Source organism: Benincasa hispida, chromosome 9 (assembly GCF_027475165.1).
Source record: "Benincasa hispida cultivar pf3 chromosome 9, pf3_genome.v1.1, whole genome shotgun sequence".
NCBI lineage: Eukaryota > Viridiplantae > Streptophyta > Magnoliopsida > Cucurbitales > Cucurbitaceae > Benincasa > Benincasa hispida.
This window is the reverse complement of record NC_143486.1, coordinates 12,781,410-12,796,764: the sequence shown is the minus strand read 5'-3', so window position 1 is coordinate 12,796,764 and position 15,355 is coordinate 12,781,410. Positions and strand designations below refer to the sequence as shown.

The 15,355-nt window shown below is 36.4% G+C and overlaps 2 protein-coding genes across 6 annotated transcripts; one reads left to right on the top strand and one right to left on the bottom strand.

Moving 5' to 3' along the window:
* The first annotated feature begins 4,034 nt into the window (after nt 1–4,034).
* EML4 (Emsy N Terminus (ENT) domain-containing protein) lies at nt 4,035–10,228 on the top strand. Of its 5 annotated transcripts, none has more exons than XM_039041300.2 (11): nt 4,093–4,493; nt 5,183–5,271; nt 5,470–5,681; nt 5,772–5,881; nt 5,985–6,237; nt 6,316–6,522; nt 6,603–6,671; nt 9,028–9,267; nt 9,357–9,425; nt 9,506–9,569; nt 9,791–10,228. In XM_039041300.2, the coding sequence occupies exons 3-11, from the start codon at nt 5,508–5,510 to the stop codon at nt 9,838–9,840; spliced, it is 1,236 nt and encodes a 411-aa protein (XP_038897228.1). In that variant the 5' UTR covers nt 4,093–4,493; nt 5,183–5,271; nt 5,470–5,507; the 3' UTR covers nt 9,841–10,228. The 5 variants fall into 5 exon arrangements, with proteins under 5 accessions (XP_038897227.2, XP_038897228.1, XP_038897229.1 ...); XM_090317745.1 differs by having other exon boundaries at nt 4,205–4,493; nt 5,470–5,634; nt 5,735–5,881; XM_039041299.2 differs by lacking the exon at nt 5,183–5,271 and having other exon boundaries at nt 4,035–4,493.
* Nucleotides 10,229–10,432: 204 nt separating this feature from the next.
* On the bottom strand, nt 10,433–15,022 carry LOC120085356 (DNA-binding bromodomain-containing protein). The gene is made up of 3 exons (XM_039041298.2): nt 14,400–15,022; nt 13,602–14,322; nt 10,433–11,666 (listed from the first exon to the last, which is right to left on the bottom strand). The coding sequence occupies exons 1-3, from the start codon at nt 14,741–14,743 to the stop codon at nt 10,635–10,637; spliced, it is 2,097 nt and encodes a 698-aa protein (XP_038897226.1). The 5' UTR covers nt 14,744–15,022; the 3' UTR covers nt 10,433–10,634.
* Between the last annotated feature and the right edge of the window lie 333 nt (nt 15,023–15,355).

The window sequence follows — 15,355 nt, the reverse complement described above, 5'->3', positions numbered from 1 at the left end:
ATCCACACAACAGAGTATAGCATTTAAGGCTTTGATATTATAGTTTGATAATTTATCTTCCTTAGTAGTCCACTCTATTTCTAGTTTTAAATAGATTATTTTAGTTTCTTCATCTGTCTTAGTAGGATGTGACAAGCTAGTTAGAACTGATTTCCATACTTTCTCATCCATAGCTTTTATGTATGGCTTAATCCTAATTTTCCAGTAGGGATAATTTTCTCCATTCATTAGAGGTGGTCTAGTAGATACCACACTTTCTGAAAAGACATATTTGAAACGACACAATAAGAATTCTCTCAATAACATTCCCAAATCTCACTAATAACTTAAGAAAATCTACTCTGATATCAATTGTTAGAACCAAAAACTTATATATTTAAAAATATCCGATGTATTTTTTTTTTAAAAAAAAAACTTTAAAAACTTAAGAGTTGAAGTGATAGATTAATTAGCTCACAATTGTAAAAGTCATATAAACTAATCCAATCAATCGAACTAATAAATTGAACAAAACAATATGTAAGATAGCAAAGGAAGAGGATTAACACAAGAAATTTTGTATGTGGAAAAACTCCACAATCAGGAGGAAAAAAACCACGGGGCCACGCCCAGAGAAAAAACAATTCACTAGAAAATCAGTCACAATGTTATAAACTTATGAAATAAAAAACGAAACAAAAAAAATAAGAAGAACTTTATTTTTCTTGATCTATAGTTGTATGTTGATGATGTTGATCTTCAAGATGAATTATCTATAAGCTCCTCTTGTAGACTAAGGTTTAAGAAATTCCCTTTCTTGTTTGAGGTATCAATCGATGTTTACTTTTCAAGAACCAGCCGATACACAAATCAAATGAAATAAGAAACCAAACTCATATACATAAACATAACCAAATTCTTTTTGGATAGATTATAGAGAGAATAATATCTGAAACAAACTTGCTCTAAAGAAGGTGTATGAGACCTAGCCAACTTCACACTCTCAAATAGACTAACCTTCCGTCGAAACAACAACTCCATACAAGTTAAGTATTCAGCTCGAGAATCAATGTCGTTAATTTGACTCCAAACCGAAACAAAAGAAATTTTTTTAATTCCCCGAACTACTCCTATTACTACTAAAACATAGCAACATTGGTAAGTGCAGGGTCGAACTACAAAGAAGCGAAGAATTAATTTCTTTTGGGTTAGATTTGATCATGGAAAAAATAATAAAAACTGAGTTTTATTTTTGGTTTTCAAATTGAAATTTGCAAGTAAAAGTAAAGTACAATGGATATATGAAACAATAATGGATTCGTGTGGTTCTCGGATCAAATAGCTATTCAACGTAATTTAAATCATCGTTACTGCCAAATTATCACAACGTCGAATTATGCATGCATAGCTACCTAACTAGTTTAAGTTAACTGATCTCTACAAAGGCCGACAATCGATTAATTCGAAACCTACCGAGCGTCCTAATTCGTAATTAAGGCTGGAAAGACTGTGCCCAACTAACCTACATACTCCTAGATGCAATTGGATCCTTAGTGGCCATAAAGAACTAGAAACACATGCATTAAGATTCAGGATTCAACTATATTGATTAAGTGTCAGGAAAGCCATGTTCAAATAATCAATTTATTATTATCTAGATTAAACATGTGATTCAAAGATTCAAGGTCAGCCTATACACCTAAGCATGCTCATCTAATCAGTACTACAAGGGTAAATTCAAAGCATGGACAATTACAAAGATACGTGCGAGCTTGAATTTAACTAGCTGAGACATGCAATCATGATAGGGGCGTCAATCCATCACATAAAAGCAAGTTTAAATTAAACAAGATTCAAGAAAAACATAATTCTAAATTAAGCACAAAGTTAAAAGAAACTCATCAAATACAAAGAATGTTTGATCCAAGAACTACATGAAAGAATTACCTCATCAATTCATAGACAAACCGATAGGATACGTTACAGTACACGTTTATAATCTGAAAATAAAAACTCATAATCCGAAAATAAAAATTAACCTAATGATACTAAATACCTAGAGAAAAAGGAAGAAGGTGAGGCCTCTCCTCGGCCTCCATTGAGGAACAACCCAATTTTCGACATACAATTCAACACCTCTTAACATAAAATGATTATTTATAGAACAATTAATCATATTAATCAATCCCTTCACCGCACGAAACTCAATCTCTTCACCTTGATGGGGTAAAACCAAAAGATGTGAATGGATCTACACAAAGGAAACTTGAAAGTGTAGAACTTGGAGATAGAGAACTTGAAAGTAAGACTCTTGGCGTAAGGCGAAAACCAGCTCTAGAACTGGTGGGTAAAAATAGACTATGAGTCAATTTTCTCATTAGTTACTACAATATAGTCTTTATGCATTATTTGATTCATTGTTGCATATGAGATATGTAAAAATGAATTAATTCTTTTATGAAAAGAATTTCAATGCATCTACACAGATTCAAGCAAATTTTCAAAGATTGAATTGCAAATGATTTCAAAATTGTGATATTCATTTAAGAAATGAATTTCACAATTAGGATCTTTTAAGTATAAAGGTTTAATATAATATCATAACTCATGACTTTGAACGATGACAATAATCTTGTATAGACAATAAAATGAAAAGTGGGTATTTATCTGTTTTCTATTGATATTTACTCATTATGAATGAAGTAAAGATGAGTACGAAAGTTTGATTATTTAACCAATTCCAAATAATTGATCTAAAATGATTTTGTATATTAAATGTCCATATAGAGATATTGAGGACATGACGATGAGTTTATCTCATGCATCTTACATTTACAAAGTTGTTGTTGAATGTTTGATGCTATAGCTTCAGATGGAATGACAATGTATCATTTTACAACGAAGTTGATATGTCCAAGAAAAAACTTTCAAAGATACCTCAAGTGTTGAGGAGATGTAATTCTTACATGAGACTTAATTAACATTTAATATACAACTCATTAGTTATATCGGTTAAATCAATGGTAACCATTGAATTTAAACACTAAATTATGAAAAATGAGACGTTGATGCTTAAAGTGTAAGATCAGACCTTTTATGTGATACACTGTTTCATACAAGATTTTAGAGAAATCTATGTTTTATCCTATGTGGTGTAAATTGAACTACAAGGCAATATTTTTGCTTGAGAAGCAATAAAATGCATAGCCATGGTATATTCTAAAATATTTTAATATTGTTTCAAATACTTTCATGAATTAGTCTATCCACTTAATGAGATAATGTGGTATAAGAACAAAGTATGAGAATATTCAAAGACACCAATTTGTATGAGTAAAAACAGAATGAGAGAAACATCATAATGGTGACCATATGATATTTATTGACATAACAATTTTGAATTATATAAAATGATTCTCTACGTTAAAGTGCGAGAGAGCCTCCTAGAATGTCTAAACTACAAGACATGTCTCTAGTGCATTAGGGCAAGTGGGATAGCATGTTGGGTATAGAGTATGTCCTAAGATACATGTCTCACCAACTTATCTCTCATCAATTTTAGTGCAAGTGGGAGATTGTTGGGATATATGCCCCAAGATATAAGTTTCTTCTCTTCTCCATACTCCTTAATCCGAGTAATTTATTGTGTTTGCGTCTTAGCATGTAATTTAGGTTGCTTTTTGGTGTTATGTTACTAAAAAAAAACTTGTAAGTAAGAAAAAGGGTCGAGACAGTACAAGACATAACTTTTAGAAAAATATTAATTTATATTAGGATGGTTCTATGGTAAATACACGCATATAAAAATGAGAAGATAACCTTTCACATTCTTCTCCTAAATTCATATTAACTTCACTTTCACAAATATTTTCTAGTAACAATTAATTTTGTTTAGCTACATCACAATTTCTCTAATTTCCCTAATTTAGTAGGGGTTTTAGCCAATTCTCTGGTCCAAGTCCAAGCCCAAGCTCATTAGGTTGAATTGGTCTGGGAAGGCCTGCGGGGCGGAATTGAATGCAATTATAAGCTCGAAAACAATTCGGCTGTAAATCGAGTTCGCATCCGTCTGTCCCCCTTTTTTTTTATTAGGAAACAAAGAAAGAAAAAAAAGGGCAAAAAGCTTTTTTTTTTTTTTTTTTTTTTTTTAAAAAAAAAATAATTTTGGCGACCAAAAAATTGTTCTTGCACACACAAACTCAGTCCCAAACTCAGGTCAGGAGTCGAGTGTTTTCATTGTACATCGCCGTCGATTCCCATTTGTTCGTGATTCACTTCAATTCCCTTCACTTTAATCTCAATCTCAACCCCCAACTTCTGCCGCACTTCGCCGGAGATTCGTCTTCTTTCCGGCAGATTTGAGCTCCAAACTCGGCATTCCTCGGCGCCCTCTACTCTCCGCTCTCTCCGATTTCCTTTTCTACATTATTCTTCTTGCTGTCTTTCTCACTGTATTCAAGGGTTTTCGCTCGGTTGCGAACTGGCTATGGACTACGAACCCTATGATAGTAGCGGTAAGTTAACTCTCACGATGCTTCTTTTTCAGTTATTAGGGTTTTCAAGTGTTATAATTTCGGATTTTTAGGTTGCCGCCTAGTTTTGAGAATTGGGCTTCCAATCTTGCATTCTGGGGCTTAGGGAGCTTGTAGGTTGCTCGGAGGAACACGCGAGTTTTTCAGCCTTTTACACTAGTTTTTTTATGGAATTCTTTATATTTTCCATCTTTCTTCCGGAAAATTCTTAACTACTAGGGGTTGCAGCCTGCAGGCTATTACCTTACCTTCGGGATGTGTTGGATATAAAAATTTGGACCCTTTTGTATTTATGAGCTTTAACCTCACAATTGTTGCTATACCTATTCAGAATGTGACAAGCTGTTGAAATTGAAATGTAGTTCTCAGTTATCTTTAGTTGTATTTTCCTAAGGCATTTGGTTTTGTTTTTCTTTTTCTCCAAATCTCTACTCTTTATATCAGCTCAAATCTGTTATTGAATAAATAGGCAGGAAACACTTTATTTTCTCATTATATGTGACTTCTCAACCATGAGTCATGACGAGCTGGTTTAGAACACAGCAAGTATGAAAATATTTGTAGACTGTAGTTGTTTGGATTGGATAATTGGTTATTTGGTTTTTTAGCATTTAAAAATATCTGTGAAGGAAGGGAACTAGTTTTATCAGTTTTTTATTCAATTTACGCAGTTCATGTCTAAGCTATTGCCGCACTTGCACACATGTTAACGATTCTCCTTTGAGTGCAAGACTTAGACTGACCTTCTGCCTTTTTGAAGGTATCCAGTACTTCCTTAGCCTCAATCAAAACGTTTTTTAACCTGTTCACATTAGGAAGGAGCTAAGTATTTTTTCTGATCTATGGTTTAGTCAGTCTTTTAACATTTTTTTTTTCAGGAAGACAATGACTACATTTGTCCCTGGCATCTATCATTTGAATTCAGCTGTCTAATTTTTTGTTCTGCCATCCATTCCAGGAACTGATGATGATCTCCCTCCATCTCACCAGAATAGAATGGCAAGAGGAGGGGGCCGTGTTTCAGGGAATGGAAGATCAGTCATGGGTTCTGTTCCATATCCCAGGATGTATGGTGAAACTGACATGGAAGCTCAAATTCATCAACTTGAGAAGGAAGCTTACAGTTCTGTTCTTAGAGCCTTTAAAGCTCAAGCTGATGCCATTACTTGGGTACTTTTTGTTTCTATTTCATGTGTCTAATAGTGGTAAATTTGTTTGATCAGGTTTAAATGATTGCTACATGAAATGTATTTTCTTCAGGAGAAAGAAAGTTTGATTACTGAACTCAGAAAAGAGTTAAGATTGTCCAATGAGGAGCATAGGGAGCTTTTAGGACGGGTTAATGCAGATGACATGATTAGAAGTATAAGGTCTGATAACTCGATAAAGAGAAATATTAACCAGTGTTTTAGGAGGTTGTACTGCTGAGGGCTCTTCTTAATATTGATGGATACTTTTTGGGTCATGTTGTAGGGAATGGAGACAGGCAGGTGGGCATCAAACTGGCAAGCTCAGTACCAGCCAAGCCATTCATGATCCTATACCCAGCCCTACTGTCTCTGCATCGCGCAAGAAACAGAAACTAACCCATTTGGTGCCTCCACAGTCCTTTACTGGCCCATCTCCATCCTTCCATCAACAATCTGTTCCTCCTCCTCATCAGCCATCCTCATCTGTTGCAAAAAGAGGAGCTATCCCTACCACCAAGGGCAAAAAACAAAAATCTGTAAGTTCGGATGCATTAGTCCTGATTGGATTTATTTATTCTTCATTTTGTTTTGTTTATATTCTTCCCTTTCCCCAGATATTACCTGGGGCATCCTCAGCTAAACAGTACCAAACCCCAGTTCCTAGTGGTAGGAGTCAAGTTGCTAATAGAGTTTCTTCCGGAGCCATTGAGCCGGCTGAAGGAGCAACATTGAATCCACTTATTGGGAGGAAAGTAAGAACTAGATGGCCGGATGATAATAACTTTTATGAAGCTGTTATAACTGATTACAATGCTGCTGAGGTGAACTATCTTTTTCCACTGGTACACTAATGCATATTTCAGTAAGGAAAGTTGTTGAAAATATATCAGTGTCTTCTCAGGGACGACATGCTTTGGTTTATGATATCGGTTCTGCTAATGAGACATGGGAGTGGGTTAATCTCACAGAGGTATATCTATCTAATACATGCTATTTGAACTTAAGATACTTGCATTCTCACTTTTACGGTTATACCCTCACTGTATAATCATTTGCATCACCTGGTTATATATTTCCATATCTGGATATGTGTGAAAATTATTGAGACCTTCAATGGTGAATCCAAAAATTATAAATATATATGTGGGGTGGGGGTACTGGTTTTTTCCCTCTCTTTTCTAAATTTTTGTGAGTGTCCAATCCAACTTACGTGCACCTCAACTAATCTCATGAGGCATCCCGTCTGACCTCACATGATGTTTTACGGCTTGAACGGCTACAGCTCAGATTGTTCTTCTTATGATATTTATCGAAGCAGCACCCTAGTCCGTAATCTTTTTGCTGTTATATTAATCTGAATGTACTCCCTTAATTTCCTTTCAGTGTTTGGTAATTAAATTCAAATCTTTGAAATCGATTCTACTCATTGCCTTTAAATTGTTTTGCCAATAAATTCTGCATAATTTTGTTTTCCATGTTAATAGAACTGATGAAAGTAATAGGTTGCTAGAGGCATGCTTTTTTAGGAGTTGCAGAAATTAAAAAACTGCGTCAGGTACTTTGTTGGGGAGGGGTGATGGTTTTCATATCTTTCTTCAGAGGATCACTGGATTGGCACTTGGCAGTGACACCTTCCATATCCTCTTTATGTGCCTACTGCCTGTATGATTTCTTTATGCAAAGGTACTATAGTTAATCTTGTCCTGTTGTGGAATGCCGATCCTCTGTCTCTTTCTCATTACTTCCATTTCAGGAGATCTCTTTCTGATCTCAAGTTTTTAGATCAACTTCACCTTTCTCGTTGTTGCATGGGTCTTTATTCGAATTCTGGTGATTTTCATATTTGAACCCAAGATTTTTTAAGGATATCTTGAAAATCTATATTTATTCCTGCTTGCTCAACCCTCCTTTTTATCTAAATCTTCTCTGATCTTCGCCAAATTCAAGAAGGTTGAAATTTGGAAAAGATGTGATTCTTTCTCTTAGCTGGTAGCGTTTAGGAAGATCAACATCATGGTTTCCATCCAAACTCAAATAAATAAAGTGGTTTCTTTATTTTGTGGTGGTGGTGATCAGTGTTTTTAAATGCCCAAGGCGCCTTACAGCGCAATGGCCCTCTAGAGCCTAGGCGCAAGGCACACAAAAAAGTGCGGGCTTTTTTTTTTTTTGTGAGGCGCACTATATATAAAAATATTACATTAAAAAGAGAGAGTATAATTGAAGTGGAAATATAGAAAAAAGGGACCCAAAACACAAGAAATCTTGCATCTAGATTTGGTAAACTTGATCCTTTTAGTTAATAAAGAAGGAAAATCCTTAATTATTACTATTTTTTAAAAATAATTGAAAAGCCCCAAGGCGCATGGCTTTGATCCTTGGGACTTCACAAAAGGCGTGCGCCTAAGGCATGCCTTATTTTGTGAACCTCGCTTTTCCAAGGTGAGGCGCTAGACCAGCACCTTGGGCCTAGGCGCGTGCCCGAGAGGGCTTTTTAAAACACTGGTGGTGATGGGGGGCGATTTTAGGGAAATGTCAATTTACTTGGAGAGCTAGACTGAATTGTCAGGATATGGTGGGTGGATAATGTTCTTTGCTGATTAGTATATTTCGCTTGACCACCTTTTCAAAGAAGTCAATAATTGCTTGTTCAGCTATATTGTAAGTTTTCTGAATAATTTTAAAGGACAATCATGATCATCATTACCTATGATTATTAAGTTAATTATGGCTAAACCGGTATGCATAGGGGCTTACAAACAATTTGGATTGAATCAAGTGATAGGTTAAAGTTACCTTAGAAGATTAAAGATTTCTTTAAATGTTATAGAATTAGATAGTAGTTACATTTGAACTCAATGGGCATCAAGTTACCTGGGATTTTGGTAACTAAAAGTATATATGTTGGAGGCAGACTTTAGGAATTTCCTAACTTCCAAATTTCTAAGGACAGGAACAGTAAACAGTGTTGAACTTAATGGAGTATGAAGGTCAGCGAGTTTGTAGGTATAAAATTTAAAGCTGCATCGTTCATGCCTTTTCCCTTTTCTGATGGGCCTTGTGTGAATATCCAAATTTAAGATGGTATGGTCATGTGTATGTATATCCTGAAATCTGTTGGATTGATGATTTAAACATGCTGAAGGGTTCTTCTTCAGCGTGTTTTTCTGCCCCTGTTGATATGATGGTTATGTCAATAGTGTCTAATAGTGATGGGATACTCCATTCCGTACACCTATTTGAAGTTTTACCGGATTTAAAGATCCGAGTTTTACAAACGGATTACAATGGTATGGTTCGCTTGTCCTTACCTTAATTATGCTGTGCAGATATCTCCCGAGGACATCCAATGGGTTGATGAGGATCCTGGAATCCCACATAGAGGTGGTTATGGTGGATCAGGTCATGGAATGAACCGTTCTGTCGGCCGCGATGGCTCTGGTGCAGGCAGAGGCAGAGGAGTCCCCAAGTCTCAAACCAGAAAAGATTTTTTGCCATCCCAAAATGGCATTGGCAAAAAGACATCCGATGATATACGGATACTCCATACAGAAACTCTAATTCGAGAGGTACAGGCACCTGGGATTTATTCTTTTGACCTTTATGAATTTGTTGTCTTTCTAGCATCCATAAACATTTTTTTCCTTCATTTGGTTAGGTGGAGAGAGTCTTTGGTTCAAATCATCCAGATCCCGTTGAAATTGAAAGGGCAAAGAAAGTTCTCAATGTAAGAAACATTTGATATGGCTGCAGTCTTTCATTCTATTCCATTCCCTTTTAATTGATGTACTAACTTACTCTGTCCAGGACCATGAACAATCACTTATTGATGCCATTAATAAACTTGGAGATATTTCTGAAGTCGGAAGCGGTAAATTTCATATCAATCTCATCCTATGCTTTTCATTTACTCATTCCCTAACCCATGCTTGTCAACATCGTGTTGATCACTTTAGGAATTTTGAGTATTGGGCAACTGAATTTGTTCATGCTTCTTGGTGGTTTATATTCTTCAGCTTATCACGTACACATTCATGAATTGTAACTCTACATCCCTTGATACACTGTCTGGTTTGGTTGCTTTTATGACAGACGAAGGTGGTCACCGGTTCTCACATGGGCAATCTATGGACCGGGAATAACGATAATTGTTTCCAAATGAAGGTGGTTCATTCTGCAACAACATCCTTTTGATAAAAAGACGACTGGATGTGGTAAGCAACTTTTGAGTTGAGTTGGGGGAGTGACACACCTAAATCTCAAGGCCCTTCTTCTGTAAAATATACAAGGATTGAGTTGAATGTTCCCTTGCTTAGGTTAACTATGGGGTTTTTGCTCTATTAGCATAGAGAATGGTTCTCAGGATGGGGTTGGTTGTCTTCTTCTTATCTTATTATTCTCCATTTTTATTTATTTTTGGCAATGGTAAGAATTAACATAGGAAAGCTGATGATACTTGTGTAACATTATTTGAATAGTGATTTAAGATGTGACCCATGTATAAACTTTTAAGTTGCCTGGTTTAGAAAAGCTAAACATACCTACTAACAGCTAACAAAAGTAAAATAAGTAGGCCATAGACAGACAGATATTAAAAAGATTTATATCTGTGAGTTGAAATATTAAATAAGAAATTAAATTAATATCAGATTCTATCATCTTTCTTTCCAACATAGACCACACAGACTCTTGTACTTGGAACAAAATGGTTCTCTTCAATCAGCGGTCCTGATCTTTCCAAATAATTAGCCGTGAAAATTAGATTGAATTTTCCCCTTAAAAAAGGCCCTAAATGGATTTAACAATATGGTTAAAAGAAAATAGTGGCCAACTTTCTTGTGTAACAAATTAGAAGTTAAAAAAAATAATTAAATGCAATACAGATCGATACACTGCAGATTGCGTCCTATTGGTATACACAAAACACTACAGATCGTCACCGTTTAGCTTTTTTTCTCGGCCGCTTGAGAGGTTCTTTACCACCCCCTTCTCTGGCTCTTTTTATCGGTGTGGGATCAGCCTCTGCTGCCTTCTTAGGCGGTCTCCCGACACTGCGCTTAGAAGGGCTGGCATCCTCCTTTGGGCGCTTGTCGTTGCTTTGCTTCATCGTCGACATTTTCTCCTTTCCTTTATCACTTTTGCCACTGCCTTTCTTCTGTTCTGGAGCCACATGACCAACACTGCTACTTCCACCTCTGCCATTTCTCTTTATAGTCTCTGCAGGTGAGTTCTGCTTGATCCTCTTCAAGAAATCAGCTGCACTACGCTTCTTCTCCAATGCTACCGTCTCAGATTTTTTCTTATCTGGGGTTGGTGTCTCTGTTTCGTTGGCCGAACTGGGTTTCCATCTGGAATTCGTATTCTGTTTCTTGATGCTACTAGGGCCACTTGAGTTTGTGGCACTATCATTGCTTCTTCTCATGCTTCTGGCTCCAGTTATGGGTTTCTCTTTAACCTTGCTATCTTTTGTAGTATCCTCGTCTTCAACAAGGTTTGAAACAATTTTGATACTTGATTTTAGATCCACGGCTGGCTTCTCATCATCATTGCTCCGCTCACCTTTTTCACCAAGACCAGTCGATGAAGGCTTAGATGAAATTTTGCTTCGTTTCCGACAAACTATTATAGGAACAGATGACTTCTGCTTGGCAAGCAAGGACTGTGATCCTTCAAGATCAGGTCCCTTGGATCGGGAAGGAATCGGGGACGAATCTACTACTTCAGGTGACGGGTCAATCCGAGCAACCTGCAGACTCTTCTTCATTTCATTGGAGATGAGAAGACGGAGTTGACAAGCAGCTACAAATTCCTTGGAGGACTTAGGGAAGAAGGTAACCACATTGTTGAAAAGAAGCAAGAGATCTCGGTAAAATGCATGGCTGGAGGAATAAGAGCCAGAATTGATCTTGGTTTGAACTATTTCTAGGTCCAAATGCTGCCGGATCATGGCCTTGTACTCTTCCGTTTCCTGCAAGAAAAATCATGGTGGGTTACTTACTTACACAGGTCGTTCTGTGATAATAATAATGAAAAAAAAACATTAATAAAAAAGCCACAAAATCAGCTGAAAACCAAGTTGGTCAAAGCGTCAAAAGCACTTGATTGAAATTCCACAACATTCCTCCTTACCAACTTTTCAATTACTTGGTCTAGAATAATTAGCACAGAAGATCTTAAGGAAAGGGCTGGAACTCTATTAGTTTTAGTAATATTTTAAGGGCAACACCCACATATCCAGGCCTGTCGCGACCCTAAAAGGAAATAGATTATACGAAAAACCCTACAGACAGAAAATGGTTGATGACTCAGCTAGGGAGGGCCAAACGGGAGTCGAGTGGGGTAAACGAAGGCCTATCAGCCATGGGAATGGCCCAAGTTATTTCAAATATTAATCGCTAGCCAAAAAGCACATCCAATACGCCGGGACAAAATATTATCTCTTCATGACCCTTCGATTTTGATTTTTTCCCCAAATTAAAAAAATAAAAATAAAAAAAGAGTAAAATAAAGCACAAGTTAAACTTTCGCATTCAAAATAATAGAGTGGTCAAGAAAAAAATTAGTTCGATTTTTTAACAAGTTTTTACCCTATTATTATCGAACCAACTATTCTACTTTGTTTTACCTTTTTAAAAAAAAATGAAATAATAAAATTAGAAAAAGAAGAAGGGAGAATTGGGTGTCTGACTTAGATTTCAAAACCACTTACCGAACTATAGAATTTTCTAGAACGTTATAACACATCTAAAAGGGCATGTATTTGAGATGACATTCAATTTGTCGATACAAATTCTGGAAACTAATTTTATTTATTGATTTGGAAAAAAAATCATAAAATAGAACCGGTCTCATAGAATATTATTTTGATTTTTTTGTTCCTTGCGGGTAAAAGAACCCGTTTTGAAAGGCCCAAATAGAGTTTGAAATTACCCAAACAAAACCTTATGCAAAAAGATGATATCTCACTCTCTATTTTCTCTTGTTATTCACTCTTGCTCTTTTATTAAAAGGGAGTAATTAACAAGAGTAGAGAGAGTCAAAGAGTAAGAACCGAAAGCAGGGTGTATATAGAGAGTGTTGGAATTGAAGGCAAAAGTATATGACTATCGAGAATCAAGATTAAGGATTAAAAGAAATGATGTATGCGAGAGCCAAATGTGTACAATAAGATTGTTTCCATAATTTTTACTGTGATAAAGCAAGGAAACTGTAAAAGAAAAATATCGGTTTAAAAAATGCGCAGATTCCATTTTGGGTTCAAGATTTGGTCTACAGTACAATCATCTCACAAAATTTCTGGATAAGAAGACGCTTTATCCAAAAATTATCTTAGTATTGAACAAAACAACTCTATTTATCTATCTATTCTTTGCAAGTGTATTTTAATAATAACATAAAAATTATATTATTTTAAAAAAATTCCAAAACAAAAGTAGAAATGAAAAGCAACGTGGGTCGAAGCTTTTAAGCGAATGGTCCCCCACTTTTTTTCTTCTTTTTTATTTATGTGCAATTTGAAATGGTCCAAATTTATTGGTCGTAAAGCTTTTAATAGAATTGGATCGATATCTTCAAATCAATTTTTGTGTTACAAATCTTCAAAATAACAGAAATTACCGATATATAATTTTAATTCCTATGCCTAAAACTTAAATTTTAAGCTTCAATTCTCATATTTATCATCCCAAATGAATAAATGTTTTAATTTAGACATAATATTGACTAGTCCCATCAATTTTAATGTATATTTTGTTTCTATTCCTAATTTTTACTTTTTTAAAAAAGGTTTTTATTAGAACTAGATTGTTATGATTATTTTAAGCCTAAATACATTCCTAAAATAAAAACATGATTATTTTATTTTATTTTATTTAAAGAAAGAGAAAAATGGAGAAATGTTTACCTGACTTTGGAGACGAGATTCGAACAAGGAGCCATGTTTGTGCGCTCGTATCTTCTGCAGAACCTCGTCGAACCGCTGCGACTTAACTGCGGCCGTCCGGCGAGGTTCATTGCCGCTGCTACCGCCGGAGATCTCCTTCCTGAGGAGTCTCTTCCTCTTCATCCTCCCCGTCAAACTCGCCGAGCTCTGTACTTCGCTGCTCTCCCTCGTCGTCGTGCCTCCGCCGTTTGACTGAGCCTCCGAGTCGGCTAACTCGGACGAATCGTCGACTCGTTGTGTTTCCTTCTTTTTTGTCTCCGATATGTCACACGTCGGGTTCTTAACCACAGTATCCGTACTGCCGTCATCTGACTGCGGACCGGCTGGTTCGGCGGCTCTCCGGTTCTGTTCTGGTCTATATGAACCGGCGAAATCCGGTTTGGTTTCGGATTTGGCGATTTCGGCGGTGCTTTTACGGTTGCCGCTTTTGGAACCGGTGGAATTGGATTGGTTGACAGAGAAGTCCTCCCGGTCGGAATCTTCTCCGGGAACCGCCGATGGTTTTGCAACTGTTCCGTTTGGTCCGGACCGGTGGTCTGGTTCTCCGAAGAGATTTTTGTCGTTTTCTGATCGTCTCTCTCTGGACTCCGTTTTTAGATCTGGTTTTCCAGTGCTGGCTTCTCTGTCGTTCACGCCTTGTTCTCGCTCCTCCTCCAATTTCTTGACCTTCAACTGCAACGAGCTGCCGAGAATCTCAATAAGATGAACTCAGATCTGAAAATTTTAAGAACAAAAATAACAAAACCGATAGAGATTTACTTGATTGAAACATCATAGCGCTGGACCTCTCGTCGAAGTTCGGCAACGCGGAGTTTCCTCAACTCATCAACCCAAGGTACGGCGCTATCGACCTTATCGGCAATTCCTGCGCCGTTCTGACTCAAAACGGCATCGTTTCGAAAAGAAGTAAACCGTCGTTTAAGGTCTTGGAATTTAAGTTCGCAGTTACGGGCGGTAGTTAAGAGATGAGGAAGAGAAGAACGAGCCTGAACTTCCATGGCTACAGAATTCCAGTCCTTAAATCCATGGCGCTTGACTGCACAAGCCAGTAAAAGCTCCTCCCATGTCCCCCATGTGGCGGTGATCTGTTCACTGTCCGCCATTAGATTACAACAAGAACAGCATAGAGATTCCCGATTAGGCAGTCTTGTTTATCATCCTTTGAATTCTCTTTTCCCTCTTATAATTTTTCAAAAATCACATAGAAAAAGAGAGACAAACAAGGGAAAATTGCTCCATTAGATACAGAAGTTTGTTATTAGGGTTTCTTTGTTTCTGCGTCGTATTCTTCTTTCTCCTCTGCGGCGTGGAAGGAAAAAAACTAAAACGAAATAACAAAAATCCCAAACTAGTTTAAAAAGAATTTAATACGGTTTTTGTTTGCTTTTATATGTAAGTTTTTATTTATTTATTTTATTTATTTTTAAGGGTTCAATTCAATTTGGGCCTCTGATCTCTCGAGCACGCAATTTGGTTCGTGAATATCTATGTTTTTACGTGAATGCCCTCGTAAGTTTCTTTAAATTACGCTCTTAGTCCTCCATTCAAATTATCAAAATATAAGGGAAGTAGCGGCGTTCCCCAATTCACGATTTTCCGTGTCTCCCCCTTTTTTTCTTTTATGTCGTTTTATCTTGTCTACGGCAGATTTAAAATATCGACATAGATCGGAAATATGATATATTTTTAAAAAACTAAAAAATAAATTTGAGTTA